Source organism: Lissotriton vulgaris, chromosome 1_2 (genome assembly GCF_964263255.1).
Source record: "Lissotriton vulgaris chromosome 1_2, aLisVul1.2, whole genome shotgun sequence".
Classification (NCBI taxonomy): domain Eukaryota; kingdom Metazoa; phylum Chordata; class Amphibia; order Caudata; family Salamandridae; genus Lissotriton; species Lissotriton vulgaris.
The window spans coordinates 299779167-299796710 of record NC_141686.1 but is presented as its reverse complement, the minus strand read 5'-3'; the positions used below and the strand labels follow the sequence as shown (position 1 = coordinate 299796710).

General features: G+C 44.2%; 1 protein-coding gene across 1 annotated transcript in view; it reads left to right on the top strand.

Annotated features, from left to right (window-relative positions):
• LOC147736550 (N-acyl-aromatic-L-amino acid amidohydrolase (carboxylate-forming)-like) overlaps positions 1–13529 on the top strand; it is a 141045-nt gene extending 127516 nt beyond the window's left edge. Inside the window, exons 5-6 of the mRNA XM_086953768.1 lie at positions 11375–11484; positions 13182–13529. Coding sequence (XP_086809894.1) covers positions 11375–11484; positions 13182–13376 — 305 coding nt within the window. The 3' untranslated portion in view covers positions 13377–13529. The remainder of the gene's footprint in view (positions 1–11374; positions 11485–13181) is intronic.
• The last annotated feature ends 4015 nt before the right edge of the window (positions 13530–17544 follow it).

The window sequence follows — 17544 nt, the reverse complement described above, 5'->3', positions numbered from 1 at the left end:
GTATTTTATTGAAGATATTTTGTTTGTTAATTAATGGTACAGTAAATATTACTTATCTGCTATCAAACACTTTTACTACTGTTGCATTTATTAGAGGGAGATTTATACATTTTAACCAGTTATAATATTTTTGTGTTGTGTGACATGGGAGTAGTAAATTTTTATATATATTAATTTCTATAGTTTGGTATGAATTGTAGTAGGAACAGTATATGTATTAAATGTAATATTTTATTCTTTCATTTATGTTGCTACTAGCAGCCCGTCCCGACCTTGTCCGGGAGCAATCAGGCTTTCCCGACCCCCGGCTGCCCCGACATTGTCCAGCATTTCGGGCCCCCGCCTGCCCCGACCCCCGCTTGCCTTGACATTGTCCCCCGGAGCCTTAAAAAGGCGACATATGGTAGTCACAGCAGTGCACTATAATGTAAAACCGTCTCACTGTATTGCAGCTATTACTCCAGCCTTCGCCTGGAAATTACCATTTCCATGTGTTTAGAGTGGGGATATACCGAACCAGATTTCCTGGATTTCCTTCGGGCAGCTTGCTTTCCCCGTCCCTGCCCGCCCCGTCCCCCGCCTGCCCCGACCCCCGCCTGCACCGACATTGTCCCCCGGAGCCCTAAAAAGGCGACATATGATAGGCACAGCAGTGCGCTTTGGGCTGTTTGCTTTCCCCGTCCACATGAAAAGTACCACGAAAAGAGGGCACATTTAAACACGGCTCCGAGGTTGACGGATCACTTTCGCCTGTGGGGTCTCTTTGAGCGGGGTTTCCCCTTGACGGAGCTTGGCGTGCCGAGATTCCAGCATAGTAACATAATGCCCGCGTGTCAACCTAATGACCCTTAAAGCTGAAACGCTGAAACGCTGGCGCTCTGCAGTTCAACTTCCTGAGCTGTGTTTGAGGTAAAACTAATGAGCGTGATCATGGTAGTTTGGAGCCTTACATCACCCCGTCCCTCGCCTGCCCCAACCCCCGCTGCCTTACCTCAGCCGCCGCTCCTCAGTCCACCGCTCCTCGCCGCGCGTCACCGCTCCTCCCCCGTGCCATGTCTGCCGCTCCTGGACGCCGCTCCTCCTCGTGCTCCTGACGTCAGCACGCAGGTCGCGGCCAGCGCTACTTCGAGGGGACTACTTTTTTTTATAATGTAAATTTTTGAAATATAACGTATTGCTTAACTTTATTTAGCCTATGTCCATCTGCACACCCTGAGGATTCCAACGATGTATCGGGTGTGTGGATTGGCGCTGTGATTCCAGAGTTTACCCGCCTCAAAGCCTCAAAGTTCTTCCTTTATAATAGTAGTATAGATAAAGCATATTATTATGCTACTGTTTATTTTAAAAGTATATTTGTAATTATTAATATTTATAATGGGTAAACTCATTTTTGCCACATTTAAAGCATTTTAAGATGTTTATTTTTTATTATAAGGGTTTGTTTTTTAAATATTTTATGGTAATGGTATATGTATGTGTGTATATATCTATCTATCTATATATATATATATATATATATATATATATATATATATATATATATATATATATATATATATATATATATCTATATATATATATAGATAGATATATATATATATATATATATATATATATATATATATATATATATATATATAGATATATATATATATATATAGATATATATATATAGATATAGATATATACACACATACATATACCATTACCATAAAATATTTAAAAAACAAACCCTTATAATAAAAAATAAACATCTTAAAATGCTATATATATATATATATATATATATATATATATATATATATATATATATATATATATATATATAATAAAATTAAAACATGAATTACAATGATTAATGTAATAACTTTTTTGTAAGTAGATATATGTAATATATGTGAATTATTATATGTGTGTTTAATATGTTTTAATTAGGTTGATTTGTTATGTTTGTTAAGATATATATTAAATATTTTTAACATTTTTTAAAATGAATGTTTATATTATTATATATATATCAAAAAATCAATATGTTATACAATTATATTAATGGCCTTTATTTTTTTCCGATATTTTTCTACTTACCATTATAAGTACAGGAAATTTTTTTGTTGCAATATTTTTGCGTGGGGATATTTTGAGTGTCAATATTTTGGCACTGTATTGGCGCTGTGTTGCTTGGAAAATCTGGCGTAATGCACGGCGGCACAGCTCGCTCCCTTGCACAACTCTCCGCTGGGAACACGTTCCATGGGTGGAGCGTGGGTGTTCCCCCGCTCCACCCATGCTTTTTGGTACATTCCTACATTTATCAAGACAGGGAAACCTGGGATTGCATCAGAATGCTCCGCCTTCCTGTGGAACGAGGACAGATATCATTATTTCTCCTCAGTGTTTCTGTATTCTACGTGCGCGGCATTCTGCGACACGCAAAGAGGAAGACGCCTCCAAGGATTGTTTCTGTGCAGGGAGGAGTCCCTTCCTGCACATAAACAATCTTGTCCCCAACGCAGGCCCCTTTGCCCCATGGAGCAAGGGTGCCTGCCTCTGTGCCAGGCTGCACTGAGGGTGCCCGCGCTAGGAGAGAGCTGGCGAATCCTGATAGATATGGTGCATTATTGCCCTCTCCATATTGCATTGTATTGTAATTATATTCATATAGTGCTTACTCCCCCAACGAGGCGTCGAAACGCTTTTACGGCGAGTAGCGCGCTACTTCGGAACCCATAAAGGATTAGTGGTGAATTAGTATAGTGAAAATATGAAAGTAGTTTGAGTGGTTGATGTGTTAGTCAGTTATTTGGATTGAGAAGGATAGTGGAGGGATATGGCTGTGTTGCTGCGTTGCGCAGTTGCTGCGTTGCTGCGTTGCGCTTCATCAAAGTTTATAAACCTGTCCCCAAGTCTGTAACAAGGGAGGGAGAGGGGGATTTGATGGGCTCCTTCAATTACCCCAGGAGGGCAAATATAATAGAAAAGGTCAGGGGGGTGGTTATAGAACAAGTGCCTCTGAGTGAAATAAGGAAGTTATTCACCGAAGCAGGTACATGCCTGGGTCTACTTTCCAGCAGTAGCCACGAGGTCAAAGGTTACATATTACCCACACCTGTATTTTCTTGAAAAATAGGCCTGGCATTGACAAAGGAGAGCAACTGTGTTACAAGACCAAAGACACCGCTGGAGACGAAGCAGCACGTTGATTGGGAAGACTAGATCAGGGGGGTGGGGTCAACATCTATATCAAAATGCGTCACCAGCAAGGGGAAGAATTCCCCAAGCCCCCCTTCGTCATTTATATGTCCTCAAGGGGTTCCCCCGGGCTAGCTCAAATGGTTTCTACCCTCCCTTGCTCTCTCTTCTTGAGGGGCGTCCCTCTAGGTGCTGTGACGGATTCATTCCACTTGCACAAACTACTATTGGCCTCTCTGTGTTGGGGTCCTGTCTCTATGTCTCTAGGATGATGGGGGGGGGGGGGGGGGTCGTGTGGCAGGGGCGGCTCAAGGCTCATGGTGGCCCTGGGCAGGGAGCGTAGGTAGAGGGCCCCGGAAGAGGGCCCCGGAAGAGGCGCGGAGGCCAGTGAAGAGGGGGGTGTCAGGGTGTTTGGAAGTGGAACAGAGCAGCAGGCCGCCAAATCCCTGCCAGGGGCTGCCACGCAAATATGTATCCATCCTCAGAGGATTATTATATTAAGGATATATATTGCTGTGGTGGTCCCTGGGGTTTGGCGGCCCTGTACAGGTGCACAGCTTGCACATGCCTAAGGCTGGCCCCGCGTGTGGCCGGTCGGGATGGGGGGGCTTTGCCTACTCAGTCTAGTTCCCTGTCCGGAGGGTTTTAAACATTAGGGGTAGGTGCCTCTCTGCACGCATCCAGTGTTACACTGCTCACCAAGTTCGTTCTATGCACCCATTCAATGTTTGGCCTCTCTTTGCAGGTTAGATGACAGTAAAACCCAAGGATTGGTATGGTTCATGAAAGTGTGTTTTTGTTGTGTACACAATACATTGTGTGTTGGTGCATTCATATATTCATCCAGAAGTAGCAATGAGCGGGTATCTGATAACAAAATGGCAGATACTAACCGTGGCACATACCATAACAGTGAGTCTAATATCAAGAGGTAACACGTGTCAGTGTGAGCGTAAACAGCACAAGTAGGAGTGCTTCCAAGCCTATTAGTAACTGGTATTTTCAGACCTTTTATTGAGGTGTGCCACAGGTGAATATTCAAGAGCGCTTTCAAAACCCGCCTGGCCCAGAGGTGAGGTGACGTCAGCAGTGCTCCTGCCGCACAGTGCTCCTTTAAAGGGACAGGCTCTCTTCAGCCACAGGGACAGAAACAGAGACGGGGCTAACACTTCAACCAATGGGGCAGGGATATCCTTACCTCCAATACAGGAATAGCAGGTGATACTTTGTGCATTTTTAAATAAATGGGTGGAACGCAATACGATTAAAAAAACATGTTTTACTGGATTTGACAATGTTTACAGGCTGCTGACACAATCCCTTTAGAGAAATTAATGATTCGGCAGCTAAAAAACAGCTTCTACAGATTTCAATAAAAAACAACTAGTTTTTACCATGAGTTTTTCAAGAAAACAACACTTTTTGCTAATGCTCAGAAAATGTGTTACATTAAATGTTTGTGTTCGAGTCTGTGGTTGTAACAAACAGCATACCACCAGACTTGGAAAGACAATTTGGAAAAATCCTTAACATTTTTGGGGAGTTGTTGATATGCGAATGCTAATTGAAGGTCATTGATTTTCATAATAGGTTCCATGGGTAAATCAGAGCACCCTATAAAGTATCCTTCTAGGAACTGACAACCCATGCGGCTTACAACTAGCCTCTGAGATCCAGAAATTCACAACAAGTCACACTGCCATATTCTGAACGCCTTAAAGCTTGTAAATAGCTCATTCAGGAAGGCCGACGTAGTAACAGTTCACCCAGGAAAAGAAGGTGCCATTAACACCAGCTTTCAAGTAGCATGGAGTAAAAAGAAGGGGGCATATTATCAAGGCGGGTGATATGAGATTATCGCTGCTTTTGCGGCTGTTTTCGGCCAAAAAGCGGCGATAATTTTATCGCCCTATTAGCAAGCTGTCGCTAACTGCAGTTAGCGACAGCTTGTAGGCGATAGCGAGCGGTTTGGGGCCTGCTTTGCATGTCAGCGATATTTATCACTAATGACATGCAAAGTGGGCGTACCCAACCTGTTAGCGACTGAAAGCAGTTGCTAACATCACTATCGCCTATTATCAACGCAGGCGTAGCAATTAAAAAATTTGCGCTAAGCGAGAATATCGCCAAAACCTAACGCCTGCTCAGACCACTTCTCAGCCTGTATTTCCAATGGGAGGTGGATATTCAGGCTAAGTCCCTATTAGTGATAATGCCTGAATATCACTGGATTTCCAGCAATATTTACACATTTCGCCGCTATCGCCGGATATTTGATCGCTTTGGAGATAAATGCTGCTAATTGCACGTTATCTCTGCGATAAAATCCAGCGATGCGCGGCGATAAAACAAATATCGCTAAGCTCATTTAGCGATAAATATCGCTATTTGTTGATAATATGCCCCATGATTTTTAATCGGGAGGCCTCAGGAAGACCCAACAGCTGGATAAACAGGTGGAAACGCTATCATTGTAATCTTGCCTGATATCATTCATTCCAGCCACGGGGCAGTCTCAGCGCTTAAACCAGGCTTTAAATGCATCCCACTACCATCTGGTTACTGTTCTCTTCAAGATGTTTAGAAAGCTGGTGACGAATGCAAAAAGAACAACTTATGGACAGAATGTTGAACGATGTCAAGCATTTGCCCCAGTACAGTGATCTAGGCCTAAATCCATCACTTGTTTGCTTCACCTGCCATTCCAGGACCTGGCTTGGCAGTTCGGGCTGGACTATTCCCATGAGGAACAGGGTCAAGACTGATTTGCATATGGCTGGGTCCAAACTGGGGTGGTGTGGTGAGCAAAAGAAGGATGGATTAAACCCAGATCCTTGTGACTGGTGGTGAATGTTTGCATTGTCCAGCATTCCGTCCATCAATTGTCCTTTTGCTTTTTTGGAAAGCTGGTGAGCCACAACATCTCACCAATTATGGTGACTGCTGAGATTCTGCCACGGGGTCCAAGGGTCCGATTCACAGAATGAATTTAAGACTCAATCCTAAACTTACTACTATTTTGGTATTCACAGAATGCACTTACCACTTTTGGTATTCACAGAAGTTAGGATTTTGTCTTAAGTTTGTCTGTAGACAAACTTAAGACAGACTTAAGACAAACTTAAGACAGACTTAAGACAAAATCCTAACTTCTGTGAATGCCAAAAGTAGTAAGTGCATTCTGTGAATGCCAAAAGTAGTAAGTGCATTCTGTGAATACCAAAATAGTAGTAAGTTTAGGATTGAGTCTTAAGTTCATTCTGTGAATCGGGCCCCAAGTCTAACTTCTTCAGAAATGGCATGACACCCCTTTCTTCCACCTGTGAGGACAGAGCCGGATGAAAACATGTGTTAAGGATGAAGGTAAAAGCAGGCAGTACATCCTTGCTGCTCAACTACAATGGGTGGTGCGCTGGTTGAGTACACGTCAACTGGAGGACTTGGCGACCCAGGCACCGGCTCCTCTCCATTCACATGTGGTTGAGTTGTTTCACCGCCAGCGCAGTTGATGCTGGATGTGGCCCATTATTGTTATTGGCGCAGCTGAGATGTCATAATAAACAAGAATGCATTTTCCACTGATTGTGTCATGTTTGATATGTATTTAGCCGAAGGTGAATGGGGTGGGGGGTGGGGGCTGAAGCCCTTTCAGGCCTGAGGTCCTAGCACAGCTGCTCTGACTGCAGGTAGCGCAATCAACCCCAGCCCACCCAGCCTGCGCCATTCCCTGCCTACAGCTTGGACTTTTCTCGCACTGTGAGTACTCCGCAGTGTCATCCATTCGGGTGAAGTTTGGTCTGACCATAGCGCCTTAACACCTTCAGCCTGTTAGGGAGATTCCTGCTATAGAAATACCACATACATACATCAGTAGCGGCTGCTACCAGACCCTAGTGATGGGGCAGGTGAGAGGTGGAGGGCGAGGGCGGGGGAGGAGGGAGAGATGACAAAAAAGTTTTAACACCTTAGCTGCTTTGGAACGTCCAGCTCCAGTGCTGAACGTTCCATTGCGCAGGTGCAGCTGGAACGTCCAACGGCCGACGGCAGCACTCCCGAGGTAGTGGTGCCGTTGGTATAGGCGCAGCACTTAAGAGGTTAAAAAAAGGAAAAAAGGCATTTCCCTGTGACGCCTGGCCGCAGCCTCTGCTTCGTCCTCCGTAATCTTACTTCTCTTCTTGCAGTCCTGGCCAGTAGCCGGAAGCACCCAGCTCCCAAGCTCCCCAAAGCCAATCACAACCCTGCAATGCAGCATTGTGATTGGTCTGAGCACCATGGTTCGGCGCTCAGGTGGGGAACGGGCGGCTTTGCATGTTCCTGTGTAATGCAGCCTGGTGAGGAAAAAGGGCCGGCCAAACAGTAATGCTTACTTGAGGAGTGGACACTCCTCCTCCCCCTTCTCTGGCCAGCCTTGCCCAGCCCCAAAAGACAATAACAATAGTCATTCTCAGTGTATTTTTCCTTTTGTTCAGTGGAGTGACGCTCATCAGCCTTAGAGGAGAGGCGCCACTGACACATACATGTGCTAGGCTGTTGGAGCAGTGTGGGAACAGTGTGCACTGCTTAAAAGGATTGCCTGGGGGGGAGGCGGGTCTAGTGAAGCATTGCACCGTCCTTTAGGATGCTGAGCCTAGTGGTACTGTGGGACCAGTGCATGCTCCTAGGCTGTGAGCAAAGCGGGGGCTGGGACACGCTGCTTTGCAAAGCAGGATGTGATGTGCGGGGCGTAGTGGTATTGTGCAGCCAGTGCATGTTTCTAGGCTGTGCGGGGGGACATGCTGGGGACTGGGCAGACTGCCCTGATATACAGGGCTGAGGGGGGTTTCTATCATTATGCACTGGGTCGTAGAAGTGTCTGGTGCTGTACTTACTACTTTGATGCGCTGGACTGTGGGGGTGTTCTCGTGCAGTACATACTAGTTTTCTGTGCAGTGCCTTTAGGTGATGCGTGGCTGTACCTACTGCTTTTATGTGATGACTGTGGAGGTACTCTGGTGGCTGGGTGGGCTGCTTTTACTTTGATTTGCAGGATGTCCTTAATATACATCTAAATACCTGCTGGTGTGTTGTGCTGTGATTCTGGCTCATTTACAGCCCTTATAACTCATATACACCCCTTATGCCTCATATGCAGCCCCATATGCATCATACGCAACCCTTATACCTCATATACAGCAATTATTCCTCATTTGCAGCCCTTATGTCTCATTCACAGCTGTTAGATTTGGGAGTCGCTAGTTGGCAGAGGTAGGCACCTTTGACCAAATAGGGACCCTTGCGTCTACTCAGGGTAAGGGGCTACACTCCTAAATAACCCCTGCTCACCCCCTTGGTAACTTGGCACGAGCAGACAGGCTTATCTCAGAGGCAGTGTTTAAAGCAATTGTTATCACATACAGTAACCCAGTGACAACACTAGAGATGGACACCACACAAGTTGTAGTATAAAAATACGTATTTTTATAGACTTAACACAAGACCACAAACAACAAAAATCCATAATTCTGTAGTTTAAAAATGGTAGAAATAGCTTAGTTCTCTTTAGATGTAAAATATGACACTTTGAGTTCAATGCACCTTTGGATGCGTAATGCTATACAAAGAAAGTGTTGCAGGGAAGGTGATGCGTCGGTTCCTTACACTCAAGAACAGTGATGCGTCGGGTCCCTACTGCTGGGTAGAGGATGCGTCGGTTCTTCTCCACGCGGGGAGGTGATGCGTCGGTTTCTTACTGCACTTCTGTGACGATGCGACCAGCCGCGCCATGATGCGATGAAGATCCAGTGCAATGAAACAAAATGGCATCTTCTTGATGCGACAACGATTCGTGCATACCCGATGGCCGTGCGGCGACTCAACGATTCTTTTGAGCTGCGACAGTCCCTGCCTCACACTTCTTTGGTGAGGCTATGGCGTCTGTTGCGATGGCGACACTATACTCCGGTGATGCGAGCCACTTCGGTTGATGCGCTGGCAACGGCAGCAGTGGCGGCACGCTTCTCCGGCGATGCGACAACGTCCGCTGCGACGGCGACACTCTTCTACGGTGATGCGACGACAACGGCTGCGGCAGCGACACGCTTCTTTGTCTTGAGTCGAACTTCCAGCTCCCAGCGACAAACAGACTGTCAGAAGGCCCAGCTCAACAGCAGGCACTTCAATTCCCAGCAAGGGAAGGCAGGGGAGCTTGTTGGTGAAGTCTGTTGTACCTGAGACTTCAGCAGGAGGCAAGCTCTATCTCAAGCCCTTGGAGATCCTTTACAAGTTGATTTGAAAGTAGCACAAAGTCCTTTCTCCTTTCTTTCGCAGTCAGGCAACTACTGCAGGTCAATCCCCCAAACAGCACTCAGCTTAGGGATAGTCTCTGCCTCAGTTTCTCTGGTTCCTCTCCCAGGCAAAGGTTCTTCTTGTTTCCCAAAAGTGATCTAAAGTTCTTGGGTCTGGTTCCCAATATTTATACTAGCAAATCCTTTGCCCTCTGAAGGCAGAGGATCCTTTACCCAGTCCAAACCAGTTCTGTGCAGTCTTGTTGACAAAAATCCTTCTTTCCTTTGACAGTGTGGGCCAGGGACATCAGACGCACCACAGGAGGTGCAGCCAGCATTGTGGACGGCAGGCACAGCTTTATTCAGGTTCCAGGTGCACCCCTTCCACCCATCTACATGTAGATAGCTCTATTCAGCTCTGTGCTGACTCACCCTGTCTCCTGGAATCCCCTAGCCTCTGTCACTCAAACTCCAGACAAGGAATACACAACCTAGCAGAGGCAGGCTTGGATAGCTAGGCAAGAATAGACCTACTTTCTAAAAGTGGTATTTTGAAACACAGAATGTTAAAACAAACTTCACTAAAATATGTATTTTATTATTCTGATTCTACCTAGTTCCCTGTGTCAGTTAGTATTATAAGATGTTATAATCAAACTGCCCATTCTGGCCTATGGGGAAAAGATAGCCTTGCAATAGTGAAAAACGATAATGGCAGAAATTCACTATTAGGATATGCCACACTCACCAGGCATGTCCTACCTTTTACCTACAATGCACCCTGCCCTTGGGCCTCCCATAGGGGTGACTAATATGCAGAAAAGGGAAGGTTTAAGGACTGGCCATCACGTGCACTTGCCTAGTCAACATGGCAGTACCAGTCTGCACACAGACTCTGCAATGGTAGACCTGAGACAAACTTTACAGGCTGCTTTTGTGGGTGGACAAACCAGTGCTGCAAGCCCACCAGCAGCATTTGATTTACCAGCCCTGGGCACCCGCAGTGCACTGTTCTAGGGTTTGACAGTAAATCAAATAAGCCAATCATGGAGTCACTAATCCATACATCAATTTACAATAGGTAGAGCATATGCACTTTAGCACTGATCAGCAGTGGTAAAGTGCCCAGAGTCATAAAACCAACAAAAACAGGTCATATAAAATACAGGAGGAAGCAAAAAGTTCAGGGATGACCCTGCAAAAAGGGCCCAGTCCAACAACTACCCATATGCATCATACATAGCCCTTATGCCTCATATACAGCCCTTATGCCTCATATGTAGCCCTTTATGCATCATACACAGCCTTTATGCCTCATATATATGCCTTATGCTTCATACACAGCCCTAATATCTCATAAACAGCCCCTATGTCTAATATGCAGCCCCTAGCACCTCCAATACAGCCATTACGCCTCGGATACAGCCCTTATGCTTCATACACACCCTTATGCATCATACACAGCCATAATGCCTCATATATAGCCCTTATGCCTCAAATACAGCCCCTTGCGCCTCAGATCCAGCCCTTATGCCTCAGATGTAGCCTGTTGCCTCTTATACAGCCCTTATGCCTCATATACAGCACATACGCTTGGCTACAGCCCTTATGCCTGCAGATCATATCGTAGTTTATGTAAAATCTCCTTTCATTTCAATCCCCTCCTCTTTCCCTTATACTGTTTCTGTCCCAGAGACCCTCTCCTATTCCCCATCCATATTGCTCATTCCTGTCCCTCTCTGCCCTTCGCTCCCTCGATCCACACTTTATCTTTCTGCCTCTCTAGTCTTCTCCCCTGTCCTCTCATTCCTGCTCCCTTTTAGCTTTCCACCCTCTTCCCTCTCTTTTTTGTCAGACCCTCCACCTTATTGCTCCTCTAATGTCCTTCCCAGGTTCATGACCTCTGTCTCTTCTTTCAGGTGTTACGTTTCCAGCATTTGAAACTGAAGCATATCAGTATTTTGGCCTTCAGGATTACCCCATCGACTCAGACGGAGAGATCTCAGCCATGGTGCACCCCAAAATGCAGGTACGTAAACCTTCCAATCCAGATACTGCACGCTTATCCTTCTCCCATGGAACGTGTTACTTCAGCAGTCCTTGCCCCAGCCAGTAGGGGTCACTGTCAAGGCAGTCCTCAATTCTCTTCCCACCATGACAAGTGTTACTTTAGTAGCACTACCTGGCTCTGCCAGCAGGTGTCACTGTAAGCACACAACGTGTTTCTCCTTCAAACATGGAATGGGTTACTTCATCAGCACTCCTTGTCTCTGCCAGCAGGTCATTGTATTTTCAGTCTTTCATTCTCATTTGCCCTTGACAAGTGTTACTTCAGAAGCCCTCCCAGACTCTGCCAGAATGTGCTGCGGTAAAACAATTACAAGTTTTTCATGTTCATATGAAATGTGTTACTTCTGCAGCACTCCTTGCCTCTGCCAGCAGGTGTCACTGTAAACACATTACATGTATCTCCTTCTCACATTGAATTTGTTCCTTCAGCAGTCCTTTCCCCTGCCAGTAGGGGTCACTGTCAAGGCAGACCTCGGTTCTACTACCACCACAAGAAGGGTTACTTTAGCAGCACCCCCTGACTCTGCCAGCAGGTGTCACTGTAAACACACTACATGTTTCTCCTTCACTCACACAATGGGTTACTTCATCTGCAGTCCTAGCCAATTTGGGGGGGCCATCTGAATTCAATAGGTACAACCACGGAATATGTGGTGTAGCAAGCTCACAGAGCGTGAATTTGGTGTGTAGGAGGAAAATATGCCAAAGATTTCCTGAGATCGATGGGTGCTAACTAGTAAGCAGGAAGGCTCTACAGGAATCAGGATGAATGGCTGTCACAAAGTAAACAAGACGGTCCTAGGGTTCCACTGGTCTGAATTCTGTTGGCCCCCCAATTACCGGCTCACATACTCCCGCCCTGAAGAAGGAACTATATATATGTTTGTGTGTTCCGAAACGCACGTAGGCGTTTTACAGTTTAGTCTTTGTTGGTGCATTGTTGCTTCATTGTATTACTGTATTGTGTTTTTTCTCTTTTGTACCTGTGTATTTTTGTTAACTATTTAATGTCAGTGTTGTAAATGTAGTGTTGTATATTTAGACTTTTGCTATTACCAAGGGCCTCTGTTTATGTACTTCCTGTATTTTTTGAGAAAGGAAAACTATTTTTAAATGTATATTTATATGATTATCTTATCTATTTTTAATATTAATAAAATGTGAATTCATAAAATGTTGTGATGCTCCATATTCTGCGGGACAACTAAAAATATATAGTGTGGATGAATCCCCCACAGTAGTATACCCCTGTGGAGGACCTCAAGGTGTTAATGTAATATCAGAAGCCTCAGAAGTGCCCTGTACGTGTAATATCAGCATTGCCAGATTGCAACAGACATCAGTCCATGATGTGTCATGTAGGTAACGCTCTAATATCTGTACTTCATGGCCCGGCGTATAAATGTCACTATAATATCAGCAGTTCCTGAACTGACCTGTAGGTGTCACTATAACATCACAAGTGCATTATATCCTACGGCAGTTGTAATAAGGCAAACAGGATCTCTGTAACCTGCGTGATGGAGTAGCCTGTCTGTAAAAGTGTAACCCAGGGCCTGAGTGTCAGATTGACATCAACACTCCCAGACCTGCCTCAATGTGCCTCTTTGATGGCAGCTCTGTCACTGATTGTGGTTCTGTTTCCTTCTGTTTTAGGGTAAAGACTACTTACCACAGAAGCCGGGAGACCCTATTTTGCTGTCCTTTGATGGGAAGACCATCCCCTACGATGGGGACCGGACCTTCTACCCCGTCTTCGTCAACGACCCATCCGTGAGGATCGTGAAAGCTGCTTTTGTGAAGACGAACAAGCTCAAATTCCCTATCCCTGCCATCCGAGTGATGAAATAGCGCTGCCAAGAGGACCCTGAGATGAAGTCTTGCGGCCATGGCGATGTGCTGAATTTCGAGTGTGTGGTGTTTCCAAACCTCAACAATCTCTTAGGGCCTCATTTATGAGAAATGAAGTATCGCTGCGTGAAAGCAGAGCTGCCTCACATCTCAGTGCACACTCCTTGCGACATACCTGATGCGTCATATTTAATGTATGACGCATCATGGCGCAAGGAGTTACAGATCCGTCAATATTTCTGACGTATCTGGAAGCGCAAAAGTGACACATTTCTGGAGTGTGTCACAAAAGTGACGCAACTCCAGCAAATGCGTCCTTTCACATGGGGCAAGCCCCATGTGAAAGGGCCTGCGTCAGTCTTTCGCTTGCTGTGAGGCAGGCACAAGATTTTGATGCAACAGTGTCCTAGAAGTGACGCAGTGAAATCTCATAGATCTCACTGCGTCACTTCTACGAGGCTTTTTGCGGGGGAACGCCCCCCCCCCGCTGCATACATTATACCTGATGCAGGTATAATGTAGCTCAGGGGTGTACAAAGTGACGCATCCAAGGCCCATGGATTCGTTGTTACTCCAAAGCATGGAAGAAAGTAAACATACGTGTGATGCTCCTGACCATACACGGCACTGCAGGGGGCTTCGTTTGACCCATTGCTCACAGCTTTGAGTCCCAGCGAGCACACTCAGCCTTCCTTCTTCTGAGGTCAATAGAATGAGTAACATTGAGCTGGAAAAACAAACAGACCTTTTTCAGCCCCAAGATGCCACTTTGGGTGAATGTGCACTTCACAAATGCACATGGTGCGTTATTATGTTATGGTTCTATATGTACATCCAGTTCATATTCTCACTTCTATAATTCAGAAAGTAGCTAAAAAGCACCTCATAGAACATTGATAACAACAACCTGTGTTTGGCCAACCTCCAGTCTGGAATCTTCCCTCTTCTAATATTGGAAATGATCTGGAATCATTCCCCAATTTCTCTCAACTTAGGTCTCTCACCCCTGATATTTCAGAGATCATTACTAATTTGTAGATGAAAATCCCTAAAATGTCTTAATCACACCAGGGTCACACCTTTACTCAAAGCAACACAATTGTGTCCAGCAGGCCTTGCGCGTTGCTGGTACATAGCTGGGACATCTCTCCAGAGGCAAACCCTCAAGGCGATTCCTGGACAGATGTCTTTGGAAGAGAATCATCTCTTGGAGTGGGTCTCGATCTGATATTAGACACCATCAAAATACAGGATGGCGCTGATCACCATGTGGCAAGGACTGTAAATCCTAAATCCGGTATTTACAAAGCGCAAACTATTCACCCTTATGGGTCTCAAGGCGCTGCGGGCCATCGTGGAAATTAAGTGAGCTACATTAGAATAGGTTATTATTATGCATTACATTAGATTAGTAGACGACTGAACTTTTAAGTAGAATTTGGCCTCGGATATGGAGCCTTAGATGGTGGGAGAGATCCTCCTAATCCTGACAGACTGGATTGATGTAACATCCAAGGTCGCCCAGATGGCCACTCCTTTGATTGACGGCTGGGAAACTCGGGAGTCTACCTGCTCCAAGAGAACACTGTCTTTGGATTGGCTTATTTGATGAAAACTGATATGAAGAAGCCTTCTAGAATCTTCTTTCTTGCTTTTATTGTGTCATCTTTAGAAACAGTAGAGCAGACCCTGTCTTGACTTCACTGAGATGAGATTTCTTCTCATCTCTGCAGATTTCCCCTGCCCTCGTGTTGAGCTTCATGCTTGAGCACTTATACTTTCCTCTGGAACCTTAAGCTTAGTTCATCTGATACTCACACCTTCCTCATACAATTTCCCCTGGCTGCATTAGATACTTTATTTCGAATCGAGAAATTCCTTTCTGTAACCTGCTTGGCTGATAGCTTTCTTGCTGTATGTGATTCTGTTTTGCATAGTTTTCAGATTTATATACATTTCGATTGCATGATCATATATATATATATATATGTGTATGCTCTTACCATATTTGTTTATTTTTTGTGGATTGATATAACTTGTAACCTGAACTGAGTTGTTAATAAAGCCTTAAGATTTGAACACCAGGCTCTGTCCTTCTTGGGGAGCCATATTGGATTCACTGTCATTGAAATGCATTGCTGATGTTAGCTCCTTTGTTACACTTCAAGTCGACAATCAAAGGTCCATGAGACCAGTGGGGATTCCCTTTGATGCTTTTACTAAGAGATTGAGATTCAGAAAACCCGCTCAGTGGACATATGAAGCAGCTGCTTCTCTAAGTGAGAACTTTGTTGTAAGTGGAAGAAGGATGAAGGTCTTCACACAAGATTGATGGAGGTAAGAGGTTTTTTTGCGTGGAACAAGAGTCACAAGCAGCTCCTCGTGTGCTGGCCAGTGTTCGACTGTCCACCACAGAACCCTGCTCACCAACGTACGCGTGGAACCTGGAATAACTGGAATTCTACCACATTGGAGGCAAGAAACAAGCGCAGGACTATTCGCTTCTATATTTATTCACAACCTACATACAACACATCCCCTCCCGTTACAAATCATATTCATCATAAACCAGAACAACATTGACAAGACAAGGTATAAGAATATATTGTAAGTAAACATACTTGAAATAGAAACGAGGGGGCCGATTCACAGAACTAACTTAAGACAAAATCCTAAACGTACTATTTTTGGTATTCTCAGAAGTTAGTATTTTGTCTTAAGTTTGTTTTAAGACAGACTTAAGACAGACTTAAGTTAGGATTTTGTCTTAAGTCTGTCTTAAGACAAACTTAAGACAAAATCCTAACTTCTTTGAATACCAAAAGTAGTAAGTTTAGGATTTTGTCATTAGTTAGTTCTGTGAATCGGGCCCAATAATCTTAGTGGTGGGAGCATCACTTAATACAAGTAATCCTGCAAATAGGATGGAAGTTTCCAATCTCTCTGTTGCTTCTCCCTCTGGCACTTACGAAATTCTGATCCATTGGTGGGGGAGTATTAAACACTTTGGGCCTGATTCACAGAATGAACTTAAGACTCAATCCTAAACTTACTACTATTGGGCCCGATTCACAGAATGAACTTAAGACTCAATCCTAAACTTACTACTATTTAGGTATTCACAGAATGCACTTACTACTTTTGGTATTCACAGAATGAACTTACTACTTTTGGTATTCACAGAAGTTAGGATTTTGTCTTAAGTCTGTCTTAAGTCTGTCCTAAGTCTGTCTTAAGTCGGTCTTAAGACAAACTTAAGACAAAATCCTAACTTCTGTGAATACCAAAAGTAGTAAGTTCGTTCTGTGAATGCCAAAAGTAGTAAGTGCATTCTGTGAATACCAAAATAGTAGTAAGTTTAGATTGAGTCTTAAGTTCATTCTGCGAATCGGGCCCTGGGTGGTATTCACAGAATGCATTTACTACCTTTAGCATTCAAGTTTCAAGTTTTTATTTATTTATGTTTCGGAACTCTAGACAGAGGTCCACATAAAATCCTCCAACATCAACATTTGACTCATTATAGACAAGTTTACAAACAAATAAATCTAGTATAAATTCAAGAAACTTTTTAAAAAATTAAAAATTATACAGCAAAATCTCTCATTTGGTGGATTGTACATAGCAGCGAGGAAATCAGAGGAAGAGAGAATATTTAGTTTCAAACAAATAGGTCTCAACCATTTTAAACGATACTTTTTTAAAGCCGGGCAGACAAATAACACATGTTTAACATCTTGATTGTATTTGTAGCAAAAGTTACACTTTTCTGAAGAGCCATACCATTTTGATAGCAGCATATTTAGAGGAAGAAGATCCTGTCTTAAAAGAAACATAAAGCGACGTACACCGTGGGGGATATTCCATGAAACAAAAGGTTGGGGGATTCTAATTTGGTACTGAACAATAAGAGGAGACGGGCCCTTTTTGGCAATAAGGGCCTCTTTATCCAAGTCAAAGCTTAGATTCCAGGAGGCCAGTTTTAAGATCAATTTTAGCTGATAAGGAGATAAAGAAAAGAGGGTCAATTCATCAAGTTTCAGGAGTTTAACTGCTGATCTAAAATTCTTTACAAGAGTAGAGTGTTCATTCAGAGGACCAAGAAGTTCTTTTCGGATCAGGTATCTTAACGTATCCGATTCACTCTTGGCTAAACTAAAAACCCAGC